Below are 18847 nucleotides of genomic sequence, written 5' to 3' on the forward strand. Positions count from 1 at the left end.
TGATAAAGCTTTTTTATATGTCACAGGTGACGATGGCTTCACAACAACATCAGGATGGGATGATGTGAAAGTTCGACATGCTTTTATTCGAAAAGTACGATCCTACTTTTTCTACTATTTTGTATTTCCATGCGTTTTTGAGTTGTTGCTAGAGTCTAACTATAGTATGACAGGTGTTTACAAACCCTGGAAAAGTTGGGACATTTTGTAAATCACAGTTAAAAAACAGAAACTGTGATTTGATCTTTTCAGAAATAAATATTCTGTCTTCACTGAGAAATGTAATCGTATTTTGTAATTATAAACTAATTATACATTTGATGCCTGCAACAAACTCAAAAAATATGTGATCTGTCTCGTTGTTGGAACTCAACACTAGCAGGTGTTGGCTGCAGATTGGACATGCGTCAAAGAGGGTGTGTTGTGATCCGGCTCTCCTTGATCAGAGCAGGGTTTGTGCAGCGGCAGCAGATTCACAATCAGAAATTGGAAATAAAAAGGGGGAAAAAATAATTTAATTGTAAGTTTGCTGCAAAGTGGTGAGCCACAATCCATCAATACCTGCAAAGACTGAAGCTTTGGTGGATCTTCTTTTTATACGCAATCATGATTTCATCACTTGTTAGGGCGGCACGGTGGCTAAGTGGGTAGCACTGTCGCCTCACAGCAAGAAGGCGATCCCCAGGTGGAGTGGTCTGGGTCCTTTCTGTGTGGAGTTGGCATGTTCTTCTCGTGTCTGCGTGGTTTTACTGCGGGTGCTCCGGTTTCCTCCCACAGTCCAAAGACATGCAAGTGCGGTGACTGTCTGTATTTACAAACTACAATAAAAGTGATCAGTGAAAACATTGAAAATCTTTTATTTATACTTTTGTCAGTTAAATAAAAAAAAAAAGAATTTTTATTTTATTTTATTTTATTTTGTTTTACAAAATGTCCAAACTTTTGGGGGTTTCTCATTTACAGTAAAAGCTTTAAAAAAAGTTTCATGATCATAAATATCTGTTCTTTTCTGGCAGGTGTACATGATCCTTGCAGCTCAGCTCCTGTTCACTGTCGCCATTGTGGCCATTTTTACTTTTGTGTAAGTGTTAACAGATTTTTTTATTTATTTTTAAAAGATTTGTAAAAAGACTTAGGTGGAACAGTGGTAAAGTACACTATTAAATACACTATTAATGCTGAGGGATACATACCATTTTTTCTTCAGGGACTTTCCTTGGCAAGACATTGCCAAGCCAGATTCTTTATGAGTCACAAACAAGAACTGTAAATGGATTACGTTAAAATGAAAGTTTTCATTATCAGATTCTCAGTCAGCTGCTTAGATGAACTGATACAGTGCCTTGCAAAAGTATTCAGCCCCCTTGAACTTTTCAACCTTTTGCCACATTTCAGGCTTCAAACATAACGATATGAAATTGTAATTTTTTGTGAAGAATCAACAACAAGTGGGACACAATCGTGAAGTGGAACGAAATTTATTGGATATTTTAAACTTTTTTTAGAAATAAAAAACTGAAAAGTGGGGCGTGCAATATTATTCAGCCCCCTTGCGTTAATACTTTGTAGCGCCACCTTTTGCTGCGATTACAGCTGCAAGTCGCTTGGGGTATGTCTCTATCAGTTTTGCACATCGAGAGACAGAAATTTTTGCCCATTCTTCCTTGCAAAACAGCTCGAGCTCAGTGAGGTTGGATGGAGAGCGTTTGTGAACAGCAGTTTTCAGCTCTTTCCACAGATTCTCGATGGGATTCAGGTCTGGACTTTGACTTGGCCATTCTAACACCTGGATACGTTTATTTGTGAACCATTCCATTGTAGATTTTGCTTTATGTTTTGGATCATTGTCTTGTTGGAAGATAAATCTCCGTCCCAGTCTCAGGTCTTTTGCAGACTGCAACAGGTTTTCTTCCAGAATGGTCCTGTATTTGGCTCCATCCATCTTCCCATCAATTTTAACCATCTTCCCTGTCCCTGCTGAAGAAAAGCAGGCCCAAACCATGATGCTGCCACCACCATGTTTGACAGTGGGGATGGTGTGTTCAGGGTGATGAGCTGTGTTGCTTTTACGCCAAACATAACGTTTTGCATTGTGGCCAAAAAGTTCGATTTTGGTTTCATCTGACCAGAGCACCTTCTTCCACATGTTTGGTGTGTCTCCCAGGTGACTTTTTATAGATATCTTTGAGAAATGGCTTTCTTCTTGCCACTCTTCCATAAAGGCCAGATTTGTGCAGTGTACGACTGATTGTGTCCTATGGACAGAGTCTCCCACCTCAGCTGTAGATCTCTGCAGTTCATTCAGAGTGATCATGGGCCTCTTGGCTGCATCTCTGATCAGTCTTCTCCTTGTTTGAGCTGAAAGTTTAGAGGGACGGCCGGGTCTTGGTAGATTTGCAGTGGTCTGATACTCCTTCCATTTCAATATGATCGCTTGCACAGTGCTCCTTGAGATGTTTAAAGCTTGGGAAATCTTTTTGTATCCAAATCCGGCTTTAAACTTCTCCACAACAGTATCTCGGACCTGCCTGGTGTGTTCCTTGGTCTTCATGATGCTCTCTGCGCTTTAAACAGAACTCTGAGACTGTCACAGAGCAGGTGCATTTATACGGAGACTTGATTACACACAGGTGGATTCTATTTATCACCATCAGTCATTTAGGTCAACATTGGATCATTCAGAGATCCTCACTGAACTTCTGGAGTGAGTTTGCTGCACTGAAAGTAAAGGGGCTGAATAATATTGCACGCCCCACTTTTTAGTTTTTTATTTCTAAAAAAAGTTTAAAATATCCAATACATTTCGTTCTACTTCACGATTGTGTCGCACTTGTTGTTGATTCTTCACAAAAAATTACAATTTCATATCGTTATGTTTGAAGCCTGAAATGTGGCAAAAGGTTGAAAAGTTCAAGGGGGCTGAATACTTTTGCAAGGCACTGTAGTTGTTGAGTGTTAGGAGTTTGGAGGGAGAATTTATTCTGCTCTTGAATTCTCATTAGCAAATCCTAATCAATTTTGACAAATTGATTTTTCCTAATCCAAATCAAATTGACAAATCCTAATCAATTTTTACCTGTGTATTACCTGTCTATTAACTGGAGTTCCTCCACACCAAGCATGGTAAATTATGTATTTATGGACCTCGATTAGGTCACAAACATTCTGGAACAAAAAAGGGCCAAATTGTTGCCAGATATTTACAAACAAATGATTAAAAAAACAGCCGCTCAGGTGGCGCAGCGGTAAAAAACACACGGTGCAACCGGAGCTGGATTTCGAGTACGTCGTATCGAATCCAGCTCTGCCTTACCGGCCGAGGTTGAGCGGCTATATGAACAACGATTGGCCTGTTGTTCAGATGGGCGTGACTAAGGTTGGAAGTGGGTCCCTCTCTGTCAGAATGGTGCAGTTACGACCTCTGCTTGCTGATTAGAGGCACCTACACGGAGATGAGGAAGGAGTGTTCTTAGGGTGTGTCTCTCCGCACGCAACGCTAGGTGGCGCAACACTCGTCAATGTGTGGGTGGCAAGATGCATACAGCTTGCTGCTCACGTGTCACGTTGCTGCTCTTCGATCTCCTTGGTCAGATCAGTGATCGGCAGAGGCAGAGAGGAGGTGTGATGCAAATTGGGCAATTGGACGCGCTAAAGGGGGAGAAAAATGAGAGAAAATGCATTAAATAAAACAAACAAACAAACAAACAAACAAACAATTGGCTTTAACGCCTGCTAGCAATGGCTTCCCTGAAACACTTGAAGTCCATAATTTGGATGGGTGTCCACATCATTTTGGACATTTTGCAAAACTTATCTGATTTCTTAAAACTGTTTAGATCTTTTCTGTAATTGATTCTTTCACTTACCCCAGGCAACCTGTGCGGAGTTTTGTCATAAAGAATCCAGCAGTCTACTGGGCTTCATAGTAAGAATAATTTCTTTTGTCATTTTACTCAATGTGCATCATTATTATTGAGTGAAATCCTGACAATCCTGAATTCTTTTTTTCTTTGCAGTGCAGTTTACATCGTCACACATCTTGTGCTGGTCTGTTGTAAGGGACCCAGGTGAGCAAACACGTCTTACTTCATATGAAATACTTTTGCTTCATGATCGGTGTTATTATGTCTAATTCTTCTCCTTAATGCAGGAGGGCTTTCCCATGGAATCTTATCCTGCTTGGCCTTTTTGTGAGTATGGGTGTGTCATGGATGAGTCATTTAGTCATTGGGTGTAGCCATGTCTAAAATAGTTCCCGTGATCTGTAAAACAGTACAACACTTAACTGTGTAACTTTCCTTTCTTGTTTCTTTAGACTTTGGCCTTGTCCTATATGACTGGAACCATTTCCAGGTGGGTCATTCTTTCTAAGTGGAGCATTTAATGCAGTCAATCACAGTCAGGTAGTGCAAGACCGCAGTTGTATAACAGGATGTGCTATCAAGACAGCAGTCATTACTCACATATGCAGAAAATCTTCTCTTGAGATTTGTTTACATCTAAAACCCCAGTGAATTATCTGCTCTTTATTTAAAATTAGTATCTTTCTTTCTTTAGGGACAGTATCAACAAAAACACTGCAGGATAGTATGTGCCAAAATTAAAGTCTTTCAAAGATGGTGACTTGTCTCTTTGGACTGTTGTCTACTTAAACTAGAGTAAGAAATGTTTACTGAGGAAGCACTGCTGTAAGTCGCTCTGGATAAGAGCATCAGCTAAATGCAGAAAATGTAAATATTAATGTAATGTTGAGCTCTGCAGAACATTAGGCTATATACTGTATATGGGTGAAAGACGAATAGGGTGTTCCAAGTACCAAAAAAATAAAATGGTTGAATGGTAATGGTATTTTTTTTCTCAGCATTTTGCTTATTTGATAGTTTTAGTGTTGTTGACACACAACAAGGGCACAAAAATGTCATTCAGTGCAACGACTAATTTATGAAAAAATACACACACAAGGAACAATCTTAGCCATTTCAAATGTATAAGTTTAGTATATCTCTTACAAAAGATTTAAAACCTCAGAAGAAACTGTACTTACTCTGTTTTGAATTTTCTGTGCATTGTTTGTACTCTAATGCGTCTTGGGATTTTGTTTATTTGTATACATTTGAAGTCCTGTCATAGCATAAAAAAATGGTTGTGTTAAAGCATTTCAATATATTCATAAAGCATTTTAATATTAAAACAGCATAACAACTTGTAAGGCACCAGAACAGTGTGGAAGTGTGGAATTTGTGTCATAACACGTGAAAAAGTTGCTGCAGTAAATCTAAATTCATTCAGCAGTGAAAACCATTTGAAGTCACATTTTATCTTTTGTTGTTAACCTTGAGGTTCTTGCTGTACATGGCTTTGGTTCTGCGATTATGATTTTGACATCAGACTTAAGGCAGTAAATTTCATCAGGTGGATTTGGCCACACAAAGGAATTTCTGTTTCAATTTTGCTTTAAAAAATAATTTTAAAACATTAAAAAGTCAGTATAACAATGTCATTGTCAATTTAGTGCAACGGCGAAATTCTGTTGCACTGAATGACTGTTGTACTGAATGACAGAAATTTTACTTTAGCACATTTTACAGTTATCCCAGTGGTTAGCCAAAGCTAACATTGACCTTAGCTCAAAGACATTTCTACACATATTCACATTTAAATGTTAATAACCTTGTTTGTTTACAAGAGTAACCGTAATATTACGTTTTCTGTGTTGTACTGAATGACACTCAGTTTTGTTCTTTGATGTACTGTGTCAGTAAAAAGACATTTTTATCAAATAATGTTAAAATGCATTGACCTTGTGTGTGTGCTGAAGGGTCCCCAGGTGTCTTCTTTTGTTATTATAATTGGTCACATGACTGCAGTAACTTGATCGCATATTAAAATAAGGCTTTTTATTAACGTTGTACTGAATGACAACTGAAGATTGGGAAAATGGGGACTGAAAGTGTCCTGAATATTATTAATATTAAAAAACACTTCTGATTGAATATTATTTAATATGTCACACATGACATTTGTACAATTATGCCAAAGCAGTAAATTTTAAGTTTTACTTAAGATTAATTAGTTTTTCTTAATGTTTTATTACTTAAAGAGGTAGGGGGACCGTTGCACTGAATGACATTTTGGGGGTTTCAAGGGTTATTTTTTTTTTAATCATAAATTTTCTGTAAAAATTACTTTAAGTTTCAGTAAACATGTACAAATGGAGTAGATTGAAGGTATATCCACTTATATTAATATAATTGTATATTATTTATCAAGTGGGGACACTAAAAAGTTACGTCTCATCTTTGACCCATATATGGCATTGCGTGTAGTAGGAACCTTCCGGATCTGGCTTACATCTACATTAAAATAAACTGTGTGCATTGAGGTGAACTTGCTAGTAAATATTGGTGTGCTTGAGCAAAACTAGTGTGATATTATATATTATATTATATTTTTATACTTTCAGTTACTATAGCACCAAGGCAGTGTTCCTGGCGCTGGGTATCACCGCAATTGTTTGCATTGCAGTAACTGTCTTCTGCTTCCAGACTAAGGTAGTGTAATTCTTACACTAGCATTTGGTGTTCACACATATAATGTATTGGCTTCAGGCTTGGGCAGTAACAGAATATAAGTATTTTAAACACATTCTCAGAATGCAAGTGTTTATTGTGTGTCTTTAGTCCAGGATACATTTACCAAGCACTTTATTGTTTCTTAAATATACATTTACTGGCCAGTCTATGAGCCATGAAACAGTTTAGCCATTAACACCATCAATTAATCTTATTATTATTATTATCTAGTTATTCTGGTGTAGGGTCATTCTCAATATGTGTTGTTCTGGTATGAGATTATTAGGTGCAGCAGTGTTGTTGAGGGTTTTTCAGGGATTTTAAAGGGTTTTTTCTTACTGCCCACTTTGTAATGAGTACATTCTTTGTATGGCGGCACGGTGGCTAAGTGGGTAGCACTGTCGCCTCACAGCAAGAAGGTCCTGGGTTCGATCCCCAGATGGGGTGGTTTGGGTCCTTTCTGTGTTGTTTGCATGTTCTCCCTGTGTCTGTGTGGGTTTCCTCCGGGTGCTTTGGTTTCCTCCCACAGTCCAAAGACATGAAAGTGAGGTGAATTGGCCTGTGATACTAAATTGTCCATGACTGGGTTTGATATAACCTTGTGAACTGATGAACTTTGTGTAATGAGTAACTACCCTTTCTGTCATGAATGTAACCAAAGTGTAAAACATTAAATTCCTAATAAAACAAACAAACAAATAACTTTCTAGTTTTACAGTAGAATATATTGCAGATAATAAGCTAAGAGCTTATTTACATATTAAGTTCATAAGGTAAAATATTTAATATTAATATTAAATAATAATTAACTCAGCCTCTCAATTTTTTTAAATGAATACGCTTTTTACTCTTATTCTTTTTAATACTATTTTTACTTATACTGTTTTGATTCAATACTATTTCAAATGTAATTTTACTGTCAAATTTAACTGAATTCTTTAGATTTTTTCTTTTGAATGTATTCAATCATGATTATTCATTCAAAGTATTTTGCTAAAACCTGTGACAAACTGTGTAAGTTGTGACATAAGACTCATTGTATTGATTTTTTCATCAGGTGGATTTCACTAAATGTGCTGGGCTTTTCACCGTCCTTGGTATAGTGGTCTTCGTAACTGGAATCATCACCGTAATAGTGCTGTCATTCAAATATGTAAGTGAAACACTACATACCTCACAGCCAAAGATGATATTTAGCAAAATATTATGAGTTAAAGATGCATGAGTTATAGATCATGCAGTAGGAAACGATAGTATTTTTAACTCTACAAAATCATGTTTTTACTTTGTTTTTACGTTTGATAAGATATTTCAAGTTTAGCAAAAATCAATTAAAATCAGAACTATAATAAATAAAATAACTATAATAATTTAATCACAAAAAAATATTCAGACACTTTATTAAACAGCAAAATCCTTTCTGGCAGCAATTATAGCTGCAAATGTTCTTGGATACATCTCTATAAGTCTTGTACACCTAAATATGGGTAGTTTATCCCATTCTTTGTGACTGATCCTTTCAAATTGTGTTTAATAAATTACATCTGTGAGCTGCCATCTTCTGGTCTTTACACACATGTTCAGTAGGTTTTAAGTCTGGGCTTTGGCTTGGCCACTAAAGGACATTCAGAGACTTGAGTGTTTAGTGTTGTTTTGGTTATTGAAAGGTGAACTAATTCCATAGTCTGAGTTTGGGTACACAAGTAAAGGTTTCTCAATGACGTTTTTGTATTTGGATGTATTAATTTGTCCCTTAATTCTTCCCAGTCTGCCTGTCCTTTCCACTGAGAAGCACACCCATATTATGATGCTGCCACCACCGTGTTTTACCCCAGGGATGGTATTAGCTAAGTGATGAGGAGTGACATAGAGAGAACTCTGGTTCTCAAGTCTTTGCACAGAACTTCATGAGCACTTACAGAGTGACCATTGGGATCTTTCTTACCTACCTGACCAAGACCCTTCTTTAATGGATGCATAATGTGGGCCAATGGGCAACCTCAAAATGGTTTGTTTCTGTTAAGGCTCAATGTATTTGATATCGTTTCATATCCTTGCCCTGATCTATGCCTTGTCACAATTTAATCAATAAGGTGCGCAGACAGCTCTTTGGACTTCTTGACTTTTGAGAATTGTGAACCCTTATTAATCCAGTTGTGTGTCTTTCCAAATTATGTCCAATTAATTCATATTGCTTTGGGTGGAGTCTAGTTGCGTTCTAGCACATCACAAGCACCTGAACACAACTTGGAGTGCCACAGCAAAGGGTGTGAATAACTTGGTGAATAAAGATTGCACTTATTAATTTTTAATTTTACTTAAAAACATGTTTTCACTTAATTATTAAAAAAATGAAATTAAATCAACAACACTATAAAGTGCACCAAAAGTGGTCTGAATACCTTTGTATACACAACTACATGTTCCTGGGACTTGGTGAGTACCCATTGACATTGTTCTGAGGAGGGACAAGCCTCTTGTAGATCACATTAAAACGGGTGATGAGATGAATGTGTCACAACACACAGTGCATCAAACCGTTCTGTGTATGTGGCTGCATAGTCGCAGGCCAGTCAAAGTACCCATGCTAACTTCTGTGTAATACTGTATGTTACTCTTCATTCATAAAATATTTAAAAAGTCATACTACTATTAGTTCATGTTCTTGTTCTAATTTTAGATCCCATGGCTTCACATGCTGTATGCTGCTATTGGAGCCATCGCCTTCACACTGGTGAGTTTAACAGCTGCAAGTACATTTTGAATGTAACAGATTGATTTAAAGAAGTCTCAATCCCATTTTCTCATTTTTAGTTTAGTAATGATGTCAATGCTTTAAAAATTTGCCAGTGTTAAAGCTGATCTGATAATGACAGCCATACAGTTTATTTATTAGGATTTTAACGTCATGTTTTACACTTTGGTTACAGTCATGACAGGAACGGTAGTTACTCATTACACAAGGTTCATCAGGTCACAAGGTTATATCGAACACACTCATGGACAATTTAGTATCTCCAATTCACCTCACTTGCATGTCTTTGGACTGTGGGAGGAAACCGGAGCACCCGGAGGAAACCCACGCGGACATGGGGAGAACATGCAAACTCCACACAGAAAGGACCCGGACCGCCCCACCTGGGGATCGAAGCCAGGACTTTCTTGCTGTGAGGCAACACAGCCATACAGTAACTGAGCTGACACAATGGGGTACTTAGTTTGTGTCTTAGGTTTTAACTTTGCTTCTATATGGAGTTTGGCATGTTGTTTGTTAAGGGAATTCGGGTTTAGTGCAAATATATTTATTAATTAGGATTTTTATGTCATGTTTTACACTTTGGTTACATTAATGACAGAACATGTAGTTACTCATTACACAACATTCATCAGGTCACAAATTTATTGTCAAACACTGTCATGTATTTCCAATTTACCTCACTTGCACGTCTTCGGACTGTGGGAGGAAACCGGAGCACCCAAAGAAAACCCACACGGACACAGGGAGAACATGCAAACTCCTCACAGAAAGGATCTAAACTGCTACCCACTGAGCCACCGTGCTGCTCTAGTGCAAATTAAAACCAATCCAACTGCTGCATGTTTTTGGATGATGTCAGATAACCAGAGTACTTGGAATGATCCCACAAATAATTGGGGCAAAAAAACTTTGGTCCCCATAATCTTGGAGCTGTGATTACCTACAATACTTGCTGTGCCACCTTGTTGCCCCGTCAAATGTTGCACTACAAAGTATGTAGAATTTGATCCAATATTAATCCACAGTTTTAGACCAATAAGGACCATAAACTGGACACTCTGTACCACCCTGGACTTTCCTGGTTGGCTCACTTTGTTGTGTGGTGTATTTTCTTCTAGTTTCTGGCCTACCACACCCAGCTTCTTATCGGGAACAGAAAGCACTCGATAAGTCCAGAAGAGTACGTGTTTGCCGCCCTCTCCATCTATGTCGACGTTGTTCAGATTTTCCTTTTCCTACTGCAAATCATCGGATCCTCTCAAAGATAGGAATTATATCAATAACTGCTGAAATGCTAGCGTACCAAGCACTTTTTATCTAGCCCATGTTCAATAATCATGTATTCTCTGATTATATTCACTGATTAAAGTAACAAAGTATATCAGATATAAACTTAAGGGCTTACTATCTCATTCTGTTCCACACAGATGCTCATTCAGAATGATGCTATACTATATATATATATATATATATATATATATATATATATATATATATATATATATATATATATATATATATATATATATACAGTATATATATATATATATATATATATATATATATATATATATATATATACGTATATATACAGTGTATCACAAAAGTGAGTACACCCCTCACATTTCTGCAAATATTTCATTATATCTTTTCATGGGACAACACTATAGACATGAAACTTGGCTCAGTTTCAGGGTGTTAGCAATCTTCTTATAGCCTAGGCCATCTTTGTGGAGAGCAACAATTCTATTTCTCACATCCTCAGAGAGTTCTTTGCCATGAGGTGCCATGTTGAATATCCAGTGGCCAGTATGAGAGAATTGTACCCAAAACACCAAATTTAACAGGCCTGCTCCCCATTTACACCTGGGACCTTGACACATGACACCAGGGAGGGACAACGACACATTTGGGCACAATTTGGACATGTTCACTGTGGGGTGTACTCACTTATGTTGCCAGCTATTTAGACATTAATGGCTGTGTGTTGAGTTATTTTCAGAAGACAGTAAATCTACACTGCTATACAAGCTGTACACTGACTACTCTAAGTTATATCCAAGTTTCATGTCTATAGTGTTGTCCCATGAAAAGATATAATGAAATATTTGCAGAAATGTGAGGGGTGTACTCACTTTTGTGATACACTGTATATATGAATGTATTTCTGCTTTACAATGCTGGTTTATCTTATAAACATATTTTTAATGTTTATATTAGGACTACACATACATGTTTGCTTACAATCATACGTTGTTACAAGCTAAATTAAACATTTTAGGCTAGTTTAACCTTATGTCAAGAAAAGTTGGCACATTTAGTAAAAGGCAATACAAACTAGAATCTGTGATTTGTTAATTCTCCTGAACTTTTATTTAACCAACTGAAGTACAACCATTGTAAAACTGTATTTTGTAAGTACAAATTTAGAATTGTCTTTAACAATTACCACCTTACCACCTTCACGTCATTACGTTCCTATTAATTACATTTTTGATTATTTTGGAACTGAGAATTCTAATCACTGCAGTTCTTCAAGTGGAAATTTTGCCCATTCTTGCTTGATACAACAGTTCATGGTCACAATTGTCTGATTCTACTGTTTCATGATGCGCCATACATTGTCGGTAGATCAGGACTGCATTCTGTGTTTAAAAAGCATGCTGTTGTAGCATGTACGGATTAAGGCCTGGCATTGTCTTGCTACTGTATATTAACCATGGACATTCCAGAACACCATGTTGCCTTGAAGGCTAAATATGCCTTATCTAAAATCCCAACAAACACCTTAGTGTCAACACATGTGTCCCAACTTTTTTCCATGAAAGCCAAAACCCATCTTTGCTTGCAGAGATTGAGCCATTGGTGGATCCTCCTTTTGTACCTAATCATAATACCCTTACCTGTCATCTGCTTATTGTGGAATGCTTTAAAATGGTGTATAATGAATATTCCATAAACCTTTCACACTTATTTTGCCTCTGTCCCAACTTTTTTAGTGTGTTGCAAGTATCCAGTTCTAACTTTCTTTAGATTTTGTTATTTAATTACATGTTAAAGAGATTAAACTAATTACAAATTCTTGTTTTTATTGTATTGTATTTTACAAAATGTCCCAACATTTCCAAGTTTTTTTAGGGTTTGTATATACAGCCAAAATTATGTGGACACCCGCTTATCATTTAGATCAGATGTTTCAGCCACACATGTTAGGTGAATACAATGTAATCATTTATATAAAAGGGCAGTAATAGCTTGGTTCAAGCCCCACCATTCTCAAGTTGTCACTGTTGGGCCCCTAAGCAAGGCCCTTAACCCTTAATTCCTTGAATTGTATATAGTATAATTGTAAGTCGCTTTGGATAAAAGCAAACGTAAGTGTATAAAATAAACTATATGTGTTCAGTGCTGATCCATTTCAGCACAATGTGCTAGGTTTTTAGAAACTGCAGTGAGCTCTGCAGAGCTCTGACCCCCAACCCCACTAAACCCCTTTTGGATGAATTGGCAAATCGATTGCAAGACGCTGTTTTTGGCTGAATGGGTTGGGAAGTTTTGTAGAAAGACGTTACAGAAGAGCACAATCTATTATATCACTGAAAGGGGGACAGGCAACTCATGGTTTTTGAAATGAGAATGACAAGTTCATAGACAGGTGTCCACATACTTTTGGTGATAAAGTTTAGAATAATTGTATTTGATAAGAGCTGGCTTATTCAAAGAGTTTTTCCTAAGTTATTTTAACATTTTTAAAGAAAGTGATGTCTTTAAGGTAACTTTAAAGTTTTTGTTTTCTGATGGTGCCAAAGCAAATCATTTTGGACACCCCTGATCGGATTCCTTTTTTTGTTACACTTTTTACACTGCTTTATCATCTGCATTAAAGCACAACTGCTCCTCAAGCTTCCAATTTTTGCACAGTGCTGAAAAAATGTCTTTTTATTTTAATTTACCCTTTTAATTAACTTTATTTTTGCATACCTGTTAGACTTAATTGTATCAGATGTTTTAACAAAATGCATAATGTAAAAAACAGCATAAGAGTAAGTACAAAATGCTAAATACAATACACAACAGTACACTGAATGGCTCAAAAGCTGCAGCAGCATTAAATGGGGTGTTTAATAAATTATATTTGTTTTGATAACATTAAAAAATCTGGCATAAAATATAAAATACATTAATTAAAATAATTTTAATGAATAAAATAATAAAATATTAAATGCCATACATTTTGATCATCACATCTTATTCCAATATATTAAATGTACATATAAAAAGTAATTGTGCAAATAAAATGCAAAACATCTTTGTAGAGAATTTAAATTTTTTTTTTAAATCAACAAAACATGGAGTTTCACCAGGGGTGTCTAAACTTTTACATAAGACTGTATATGTATTTCTAAAATATAGGTGCAATTTTCTTATAGAATGTAAGTGAATGTGCTCTGTAGTTTTACACTAACTACATTAACATTGGGATATTTAATATGATGTATTTGCATTTGTTGATTTTACTATTACAGCTACTGTATTTCGTATCTCTGCTGGTATTTCTTGCTCTTTATGATCTTTATAAAGTGTCTTTGCTAGTCAGTACATGACAATGACAGTTTTTACTGAATGTTACCAAACAACTGTAAATAAATGGAAAATACAGTACATTACAGTTTTTACCTGTATTTTATTTGAAAACCTTTTTACTTAAATGTTACACCACATATTCATTTATCATCAATACAACAGCAACTAAATTATAGTTTAAAGTCTAAAGTTTTCATACAGCTGTAAAGGAAATATCATAGCATTTTTGGTATTAAAATGATTTGTACAACTGTTCTTTTTCTGTGACTAAAAGATTTCATACTTTTGTAAAACAGAAAAGAAGTAAATATACAATTTTTACTGATTTGCATGATTGTGTCTGTACTATTTTGAACTTACAACCCCAAATCAAAAAAATTACATTGACTTTTATTTGATTGCAGACAGGATGAACCCGAGATATTTCATTTCTTGTCTGGTCAACTTAATTTTAGTTGTTAATATACCTCCATTTCTGCATTCTGCATGCTTACAGATTATTGTAATAATGATTTTACAAAAAAAAAAAAAAAAAAAGTGAATTGCTTGGTATCCTCAGTTCCAAAATGTGCCATGGGCTTGAGGCTGCAGTGCAAAGAAGAGGCCACTGCTCCAACAATTGCATCACACTGATCTCCATTTACCCCCCTGTCTCTATGCAGGCACCTAGTACTGGACTAGTAATTGAAAGGGCACTGGTTCAAGCCCCATCAATACCAGGTTGCCAGTGTTGGGCACTTAATCCTTAATTGCTTAGACAGTATACTGTCACAGTACTGTAAGTCACTTTAGTTATGAGGAATCCCCAACCTAACGGATGAGCCAATCATTGTTCATATAGGTGCCCAGCCTGCCAGTAGCAAAGCTGAGAGTCGAACTCAACTTTGAGATGTCAGCTCTGGCGTGCTAGCATGTTTTACTGATGCCCCATTCATGACAAGTTACAGGTAGGTACTCGTTACACAAGATTAATCAGTTCAAGATCTTTAATATCAAACACAGTCATGGACAATTTTGTATCTCCAATTCACCTCACTTGCATGTCTTTGGCCTGTGGGAGGAAACTGGAGCTCCCAGAGGAAACCCATGCAGACATGGGGAGAACATGCAAACTCCACACAGAAAGGACCTGGACCGTGCCACCTAGAAATCAACCCAGGATTTTCTTGCTGTGAGGCAAGAGTGTTACCCACTGAGCCGCCCAGTCAGTCATCATAAAAAAAGTTTACATCCCAAGAATGACATACACTATATAACCAAATGTGGGCATCTGACGATGATCCTGTTAGACATCGCATTCCAAAAATATGGGCGATTATATGGATTTTGACCCCTTTTGTGGCATGGACAGTCCCCACTCTTCGGGAAAGGCTTTCTAAATTGTAGGGCAAGCCATAGCCTAGTGGTTAAGGTACTGGACTAATAACCAGAAGGTCGCTGGTTCAAGCCCCAACACTGCCAGGTTGCTGCTGCTGGGCCCATGAGCAAGGCCCTTAACCCGCAACTCAGACTGTAACTGTAATGTAAATTGCTTTGGATAAGGCGTCTGCTAAATGCCGAAAATGTAAATGTAAAATGAACGTTTGTTAATACAGGCACATGACAAGTGAGCGGTGATTAATGTTTCAATTTATTGTAAAGGTGTTCAAAGGTATTAAGTTCAGGACTCAAAATTCAATTATTAGAAATGGTGTCCACATACTTTTGGCCATATTATGTTTATTTTAATTATAAATAGTAGGCTAGGATTACTTTTAGCTTTGATTTTGAAACAGTGCATTATAGCACAGCAGGCCATTTGAAACATGTCATGTCTTAGATTTCATCAGTAATCTGAGGCAACATGAAAAAATAAAGTTCTTTTTTAACAATTAAATCCATTAAATTCCTGCTGCTGGTTTGTAGCGATCACTCTCGTATTCCCCCTCATTAGATTTCTTCATCCTCTGGCGAATCCTCAGTTGCTGCAGCCTGTTCTTGTCCACTTGCCTCTTAGCCAAAACAAATCCAATGATACCAGCTGGAAGACCAATTATCCTGAAAGAGGAGAAGAAATATTGATCAGCAATATAAACATGAACCTCCCTGATACTTTACAAATAAATCACATCGCATTACGCAGAGCATTATAATTCATACCAGGCATATCCTATTATCATCATTGGGTTTTTTGCCTTTTTCTTTGGAATATATTCTGGTCCGTCATCTTCCTCTTCTTTCTCTGGGTCATTTGCATTTTTCTTAGTCTCTGTTGCATGTGGTGCTTCTGTATTGGTGCTGTATAGTAAAGGTCTGCTGTTTAAGCGAAGGTTTCTGTGGTATAAATCACACTGCTGAGGTCTGAGGCAGGTGAAGCTTCGAGACAGTGGTGGCGGCAAAGTGAGCCTTTGGACTGAGAAGACATCAAAACCTGGTGTAAAATGTAAACACATATGTTAGAAACAATAAGAGCATTATCTGATATAAGACAACATATCTGCAACTGTTGTTTGTCACTGAGTAATTTAAACAGTATTACTTTTTAATGATTTTTAGAAAATATTCTTAGCCAAAACTACCAGGCTAACTACTGGCTATCAGCCAGTCAGGCATCTACACACATGACTGGCTATGTCTAAGGGAAGGGCGGTGGCGTATAGCTTTGTCAGTGTGAAAGAAGGTACCGGTCCCAAGCCTGGATAAAATAAGGTATCCAGATACACTAACACACCAGAGCTGACATCTTGAACTAGTAAGTAATCTCAGCTCTGCTAAGATACCTAGCAAATCAAACTATCTTTATAATTTATTCATATAAATAATATATTTGTGTTTGACAGGTAGTCTAAAACAAATAATAATCACATTTTTGAAGTACCAAAAATTTATTGGACCCATTAAAAAGATTAAGCTTTTATGAATGTATCATTATGGCCATGTTAGTGTAAACAGTATTTTATTTAGTATTGTGTATTGTGAGCGCTTGTACACATTTCTGACAAACCTGGTTGGGCTTTAGATGCAAATTTCATAAAGAAGTTGTGTTGTAAATGCTGATAGACATAGATAAATTTTTATGCTAAAACTCATGGAATGTGTTTAAATACAGTTCAAACAGAGCACAGCTTCACAACAGTAAACTACATAAATACATGTATTTACACAATGACTAACAGTATAGATCTGTATAGGACTTTAGAATGTACACTATTTATCATTATGTACAATCACTGTGAATTTTTCTACATATGCAATACTTAATAACTATGTGCAATTTTCATAATGTCAGTATTATTATATTTAACTTTTGATGTTTTCATTACTATTTTATATATAGTTTCTATTTTAAACCTGCAGTGTTTTTAGCATGAACCAATGCACGTAATTTCGTTTTTTCTGTACACTTTGGTGTACAGTGAAATGACAATAAAGTAAATCTTGAATCTTGAATCTATATGAACAAAAGTATTGGAACACCCTTCTAATTTTTGAATTCATGTGTGTTAGCAAAAACAATTGCTAAAAGGTGTAAGTCATTTATATAAAGAAAATATGCTTCCAACTTTGCGCCAACAGTTTGGGAAGACTCTTCCCTTTTAAAGCATACCTGTGCCCCTGTGCACAAAGCAAGGTCTATACAGACATCAACAAGCTTAATTTAAAGAAATTCTATGTTCTCAGCCCCACTGAACAGCTTTTGGAATGATTGGACCATCCATTAAGGTTTACTTGACCAACATCAGTGCCCAACAATACAAATACTGTATGAACTGAATGGGCACAAATTCCCACGGACATACTTTATAGTCTTGTAAGAAGCCTTCTCAGAAATGTCGCTGTTGTTATAGCGGAAAAGATCACTTTACAATTGTCACTATATAAAGATATATGTCCAGCAAGCTCATGGTGTAGTGTTTATATACTTGTGGCAATAGTGTAGTAAACAGTAACCCAGACTAACCCTGTCAGCCATTAATGGGTGGTTCAGTGCTCTACATCAAGGATGTGAAACAATTGAATTCCCTATGTAGTGCACATATATAAAACATAGTTTATTTAGGATTGAACCCGACTGTTCTGCAACGCTGACATGTCCTAGTCTAAAGGACAACAGCAGTAGGAAATCGAAATGGACAGATAATAAAACTAGCGCTGTGTCACCAAAAAAATATATTTACTCAGGTAAATCCTTAAACTACATGTGTTTTACCTTGTATAATTGACCTCACCAGTCTCCTGCAGGGTGCTGCCATCTTGGTCGCATTAACATGACGTCACCAACCGTCCAGTTTATTAGTAAACACGCCAGTCATTTTTACCATGGACATTTGTATTACAAATAAGGTAAGTGAAGTTACTCTAAGAATTCTGCATTTATGTTACCTTCTCAATAAAACTAATACTACATTTAAAAAAAAGATATAAATACTGCATGCTCCTTTGTCACAAGTATGAAGAATCCCTTATTCACTTATTTTGGGACTGCACAATTTGTTCAGTCTCTTAAATTGACTTAAATAATTTTATTAATAGGAAAATTGACCCTAATTTTAAATTACAAATGTAATTTATTTTCTTTGGTATGTATAAAAGTTTCATCTAAATTTATATATATAAATATAAATATTTTATAATAATTTATATAAATGTATATATATATATATATATATATGTATATATATATATATATATATATATATATATATATATATGTATATATATATAAATGTATATATATATATATATATATATATATATAATTTAGATTAAATTTATATTGTCAACCTTTTCTTAATATTATCCAAATATCACATTCATTGTTGTACACATTTTTAGGGCATCCTTTATATTTTATATTAATACAGTAAAACTCAACGCAAAAAGAACATTAACTGCTTAAAAACGTTTCTCTCACTTAATATTCATAAAAAAAATCAACGAATTGTTATATGTA

The 18847-nt window shown here is 35.9% G+C and overlaps 2 protein-coding genes across 3 annotated transcripts in view; one reads left to right on the forward strand and one right to left on the reverse strand.

Annotated features, from left to right (window-relative positions):
• Nucleotides 1–10714, forward strand: part of tmbim1a (transmembrane BAX inhibitor motif containing 1a) — a 37670-nt gene extending 26956 nt beyond the window's left edge. For both annotated transcript variants that reach the window (XM_062996849.1, XM_062996848.1), the window contains exons 3-12: nt 27–94; nt 1017–1081; nt 3872–3925; nt 4017–4067; nt 4151–4190; nt 4316–4353; nt 6464–6551; nt 7630–7725; nt 9253–9306; nt 10449–10714. In XM_062996849.1, coding sequence (XP_062852919.1) covers nt 27–94; nt 1017–1081; nt 3872–3925; nt 4017–4067; nt 4151–4190; nt 4316–4353; nt 6464–6551; nt 7630–7725; nt 9253–9306; nt 10449–10598 — 704 coding nt within the window. In that variant the 3' untranslated portion in view covers nt 10599–10714. The remainder of the gene's footprint in view (nt 1–26; nt 95–1016; nt 1082–3871; nt 3926–4016; nt 4068–4150; nt 4191–4315; nt 4354–6463; nt 6552–7629; nt 7726–9252; nt 9307–10448) is intronic.
• A 3281-nt stretch (nt 10715–13995) lies between these two features.
• Nucleotides 13996–18161, reverse strand: si:ch73-71c20.5 (DUF4748 domain-containing protein). Its single transcript, XM_062997676.1, has 3 exons — nt 18104–18161; nt 16054–16324; nt 13996–15951 (listed from the first exon to the last, which is right to left on the reverse strand). Exons 1-3 carry the CDS (start codon nt 18144–18146, stop codon nt 15795–15797), a joined length of 471 nt encoding a protein of 156 aa, XP_062853746.1. The 5' UTR covers nt 18147–18161; the 3' UTR covers nt 13996–15794.
• Nucleotides 18162–18847: the final 686 nt, after the last annotated feature.

Source organism: Trichomycterus rosablanca, chromosome 6 (assembly GCF_030014385.1).
Source record: "Trichomycterus rosablanca isolate fTriRos1 chromosome 6, fTriRos1.hap1, whole genome shotgun sequence".
NCBI lineage: Eukaryota > Metazoa > Chordata > Actinopteri > Siluriformes > Trichomycteridae > Trichomycterus > Trichomycterus rosablanca.

Bases quoted from the DNA above. Each gene is read 5' to 3' on its own strand.
- si:ch73-71c20.5 (XM_062997676.1), bottom strand. From the start codon at position 18,146: ATGGCAGCACCCTGCAGGAGACTGGTGAGGTCAATTATACAAG. The intron at 16,325-18,103 runs GTAAAACACATG...ATTTTACACCAG, and splicing joins GGTGAGGTCAATTATACAAG to GTTTTGATGTCTTCTCAGTC. The intron at 15,952-16,053 runs GTATGAATTATA...CTCCTCTTTCAG, and splicing joins ATGATAATAGGATATGCCTG to GATAATTGGTCTTCCAGCTG.